The sequence below is a fragment of the Etheostoma cragini genome, chromosome 14 (genome assembly GCF_013103735.1).
Source record: "Etheostoma cragini isolate CJK2018 chromosome 14, CSU_Ecrag_1.0, whole genome shotgun sequence".
NCBI lineage: Eukaryota > Metazoa > Chordata > Actinopteri > Perciformes > Percidae > Etheostoma > Etheostoma cragini.
This window is the reverse complement of record NC_048420.1, coordinates 181,967-186,999: the sequence shown is the minus strand read 5'-3', so window position 1 is coordinate 186,999 and position 5,033 is coordinate 181,967. Positions and strand designations below refer to the sequence as shown.

General features: G+C 42.9%; 2 protein-coding genes across 3 annotated transcripts in view; one reads left to right on the top strand and one right to left on the bottom strand.

Moving 5' to 3' along the window:
• Positions 1-2,592, bottom strand: part of sf3a3 (splicing factor 3a, subunit 3) — an 11,846-nt gene extending 9,254 nt beyond the window's left edge. The window contains exons 1-5 of the mRNA XM_034891904.1: positions 2,328-2,592; positions 2,165-2,212; positions 1,277-1,329; positions 789-894; positions 623-695 (exon numbers count right to left, since the gene is read on the bottom strand). Coding sequence (XP_034747795.1) covers positions 623-695; positions 789-894; positions 1,277-1,329; positions 2,165-2,212; positions 2,328-2,423 — 376 coding nt within the window. The 5' untranslated portion in view covers positions 2,424-2,592. The remainder of the gene's footprint in view (positions 1-622; positions 696-788; positions 895-1,276; positions 1,330-2,164; positions 2,213-2,327) is intronic.
• Positions 2,593-3,844: 1,252 nt separating this feature from the next.
• Positions 3,845-5,033, top strand: part of LOC117956522 (ubiquitin-conjugating enzyme E2 E2-like) — a 72,257-nt gene continuing 71,068 nt past the window's right edge. For both annotated transcript variants that reach the window (XM_034891598.1, XM_034891599.1), the window contains exon 1: positions 3,845-3,985. The gene's annotated coding sequence lies outside the window, so the exon portion shown is untranslated. The remainder of the gene's footprint in view (positions 3,986-5,033) is intronic.

The window sequence follows — 5,033 nt, the reverse complement described above, 5'->3', positions numbered from 1 at the left end:
TACTGTATCTGAAGTCTCTTTTATATAGACCTTAGTGGTCCCCTAATACTGTATCTGAAGTCTCTTTTATATAGAACTAAGGTGGAGGGTGGGGGTGTGGTCTTGACCAACTGCCACTTTGCTCATTTGAAAGCAATTATGTCTCTCTCTCATGCGGGGGCCAAATTGTCCGGGCAGACAAAGCAGAGAAAGGGGAGGTAACCTTGCCCCTTATGACCTCATAAGGAGCGAGATTCCAGATTGGTCCATCTGAGCTTTCATTTCCTCAAAGGCAGAGCAGGATAACCAGGGCTTGGTTCACACCTATCACCATTTTAGCCACTGGGGGGCCATAGCCAGGCTGGGGGAACTCATTAATGTTAAAAAAATAATAATAATCATAATATGAAATTGTCATGCCATTGGACCTTTAACACTGATATTTGAGACTCTCTCTCTCAACCATTATTATGGTTAATGAAGGGAAGCGGGGAGCGCTTCCGCCTCCCGTTTCAACCCAATGGTTGCCCGAGGTCAAAGGTCCAGAGGCAGTTTTCCTTGGCATTAACATTTCACTTTGAGGTTTTTTTTAACATTAATATAACTTCCCCCAGCCTAATGTTTCAGGTGGACTTAGACCTACTCTGAGCCTCCTCGCTGGGGTTGTCTCTGGCCTTCATGAGCTCCTCAAACTCTACAGACATGGGGATGGAAATCTACAAGAAACACATTATAATAATGGTGTTAGTATCCTGTGTCACAAGCTGCACATAGATTTATCTGACCATTTATATGTAGGAGGTAACTACCTCGTTTGGGTGCTTTCTGTGAAACTCCTTTATCTGTTTCAGTCTGTTGTAGAACTCCGCAAACTCATTTGGTCCCGAGATGGCAGCAAGTTCATCCTTTCTCATTCTGTTAATAAGGAAAAAGATTGTTCAAGGAAACAACAAATGATTGTGTGCAACTACAAAGCCTGCCCAACATAAGGAAGATATGTGATAACTTTGTTAAATATTACAATAAAAGACATTAATTGCAATGAATAAACAGATATTGAAGTGTACTCAGTTCTGCTGCTTTTAGTAATCTTCTACAATAACACAAACTGCTTGTTCTTTTATTGAACAAACTGAACAGGATATAAAAAGCACCCCGAAAAAGAATGTTACATTTTAATATATACAAAAACAACTACAAGTGTGTAGCACAATATTGCGATGACAAAAAAAAAGTTACACGATACTTCTACAACATCTGTAGTTTAGAGAAGGGCCACGGCAGGTTAGTCACTTACCCATCTTTGTCTTCATAGGAGTCTCTGACGTTTGAGCTCACATCCATATACCTCTGTCAGGAGAAGCAAGCGATAAAGAGACTGTCAGAGCAACCTCGGGGTTGTGTTGAGCTTTAAACATAATGGCTGTTTCAGTTCAAATGCCCGGACTCTGAACCAAACTGCTTTCCTCTTTCACATAGAGCAATTCCACATGTAGCACATGTTGCTGTTGACCTGCACCGTTTGACTTAAGGGAACTTGTGATATGTTGGGGTGTTCTTTATTCTCTATTATTTTTTACAGGCAAGTCATTAATAACAGGTTCTGTTGAAAAGAAATGACTTCCACTTGGCAGTTTACACATTATTGATGATTATTTATCTAAATGTCACTGTTAAAATATTTAGTGAAGCACCAATAGTCAACACCACAATGCCGACATCGAGGTATCAGGTCAAGAATATTGTGATAATATTAGATTTAGCTCCACGTCGCCCAGCCCAGGTTTGGGGGCAGCCCCGAGTGGATGGAGCATCAAAGGACCTGACCCTTCCCAGACCTCCGGACTGCAGTCCCGGGCTGTGTGCTGTCTGAGCGTTGTGTTACTTCCTACCAGCTCTAAGACACAGGCCTGGTAATAATAATGCTCCAAAATTATGTCATACTGCCTCCTTTTTTATTTTTATTAACAAACCCTTTCTGAGGGTCCAACCCGAAACCGAGCCCCAGTTTGCAGTTGTTTAGTGTCATGTACAGGAGGGTCATATGTGGAAGTTAAGGCGTTAACCAATAATTACATATGTTGAGATGTAACTACTTTATGCGTTAGATATTTGAAATGTAAATCAAAAGTTAGCCAGCCGATGCTAGGCGGTCAGAAGAAATGGAAACTCTTGCTTCACTTACATCCAACATTGCTCTGGTTCGATGGTCAGAATTGATCTGTTCCCGCAGCTGTCAGAAAAAAGAAGCATTCCATTTGAAAACACAAATTAACTTGCAGACGTTTCACATGTTTGCAGCATTGATTAGCAACGATGCTAATGCTAGCACTGAGCCGATAGCTTACCGTGGACTTCTTGTGTAACATTTCTTTAGTTTTGGCATCCATTAGCCTCTCTTTCTCTTCGTGATAGCGACGCTGTTGCTCTAAGATACTTTCCATTGTGAATAAATGTGTCGCAGGTTCAATAAAGACAAGATACGGCTAACTAGTTAGCATACAAAAACTAGGTCCCCCGGCGTATCTGCTACGTTTGTTTTCAATGGCGCATGTTGAGGACCTAACGTCCGTCCCTGAACTCGGTGTAAAGAAACATTGACCAATTCAAAGGTTCCGCAGTGGTGATATGGCCGACCCAGACGAATGGACAGTAGGCTGGTATTTCTACATTTCAATGAAAAGGTTTGCAAGAAATATGTGATACAGATGTTCAAATCATCTGTCTCACACAGAAGTAATCGCGGTAGTGGTGGTTTAGTTAGCTATTTATAGTCACGTGTTATGTTTTACTGTTAATTTTTCAACAGTTTTAACCAGACCAAATGTTTGTGATGCTTTGCTACCTCCAGTAGCAGGTAACCAAAGATCAGGCATCATTAACAACTCCAGTGCTGTAACAGGGCTGCGTGCATTACATTGACTGGAAATGATCAACATCACGGTTCAGAAATCGTGATGCACACTTTTCAAACAAGATGGACTGGCATCTACTTAGCACTTCCTCTGAAGTCTACACTCTCATCGGGGCTTATAACGCTTCGGAGCACACACACACACACACACACACGCTCACGCTCGGACTCGCGTGGGAGCGCGCATGCAGGCGGTCTGAGTTGTCAAGCTGCGGCAAACAAAAGAAAGAAATCGGGACGGAGGAATCTCTGCCCAGACTTAAGATCCCTATCTATTAGACATTTGATGACATAGGCCAGTGTGCTGTAGGGTGTATAATAATGTGGTATGTTGTGGCAAAACGATTAGATGTTTAAATATGTATTTGTACATATTTGTCTTACATTTCGTGAGCCAAAAGGCATTTTACAGTCAGAAATAGGCCCAGTTCTCTTCAAGAGCCTCTTCAAGAGCAACGACTGAACGAAACCAAAGGGAGAAGAAGAGCAGTGTCAATTGTATGCTTTTTATTAAAAATGGCAAATGTTGTGTTATTTGACCGCATCGGATAGGATAATATAAGATGCCAATTTATTGATCCCAACATTAATGCTGTGTATTTTTACAACTACAAAAAACTCTACATACAGTTTATTCATTCAATAGAGAGGAAAGCTGGGAGGGAGGGAGACAACAACACACACATATAAACAGACACACACAAACACACACATAAACAGACACACATGAACAGACACACATGCAGACAGATACGAGACAAGAGAAATACCTTCTTAGATTAAAAATAATTTTACTTTCCTATATTTGATTTCTAAAATTCAGTCTGACGTTATTGCAATGTGTCATCTCAGTCCTGTTTCTCTGGTACAACTATATACAACATGCTCATTCAGGCTTTTATTTTGCCACCCAAACCGGAAACGAGGCGTGTAATTACGGGTGAATGACAGTCGCGGTTTGCCACATTCTCTCGCAGGCAGTCAAAGCGACGGGCGGAAAGCAGCGGCCGACCAGCGTTACGGATTACGGACTCTACAGCGGACAATACAACCCGGTTCTCTTGCCGCCGTGCGTCCAGCCTGCTTAGAAAGGTGAGCCGCCCATATTCTCCTCTAAATACTCAACTCCACAAACACAATAAAGGTGTATTACGTTATCTTCTAGAGGGAGGGGGCGGTGGTGGTGGTTGGGGAAAAGGGGATGGGGGGGCGTCCTTTCTGTCTTTCTGTCTTTTGTGCTGGAGCAGATTTGGTAGTGGTCAGTGCGAGCTCCGACTCTGGAAACGCTACGTGTCGGAGAAGTGTTCTGGAGAGCTTCATCTCGTTCTGTCTCCGTCCAGAAGACGTCTCATAACGAATAAAGAGGCTGCCTTGCTGTCCCCCCTCGCGGATAGCCAGCCGCCCGGCTACCCGGGGCTCAACAACATTAGCCCGATAACGTTAACGTGTGTTTACTGCATGCTGCTGAATAGCGAGAACGTATCACCGGACTCCGTACAAAATATCAATCATTCATATCTACTCTTCTTTAACTGTATAGGCCTATATGTAATTCACGGGGATGCCGTAAAGGAGATTTGAAAAATCGCCACTGTTTCTTTCGGTGTACACCCATTGCACCAAAAAGGCACTTAAGTCTTATAAAACTTAGCTAAAATAGGGAACCAGGCAGTCCCCAAACCATCCCCACTTAAATGACCTTACGTGGGTTTAAAAGACCAAATGTAAAAGTAGAAATGTCATTTTTTAAGGGTTGGCTTGTTTACTACAACAAACTTAACATAGATTTCGTAAAGGATTAAAGTAAAATATAATATTACGACGTGTTTGCCTAAATGCGAAGCTACATTTAGCTAGCTGCCAAATGCTTTTGACATGTGAAGGGAAGAGAATGTATCTGGGCTGTGGGCTCTCTCTCTCTCTAGTGTGGGATTTTCTGGAGGCCTACCCAATCCTACTCTACCCAAACCCAAAGCTTACCCAACCCTAATCCTACCCAACCCTAGCCAACCCTAGCCAACCCTACTCTACTCTAGCCAAACCCAAAGCTTACCCAACCCTACCCTACCCTACTCTAGCCAAACCCAACCCTACCCAACCCTACCCAACCCTAACCCTACCCTACTCTACCCTAGCCAAC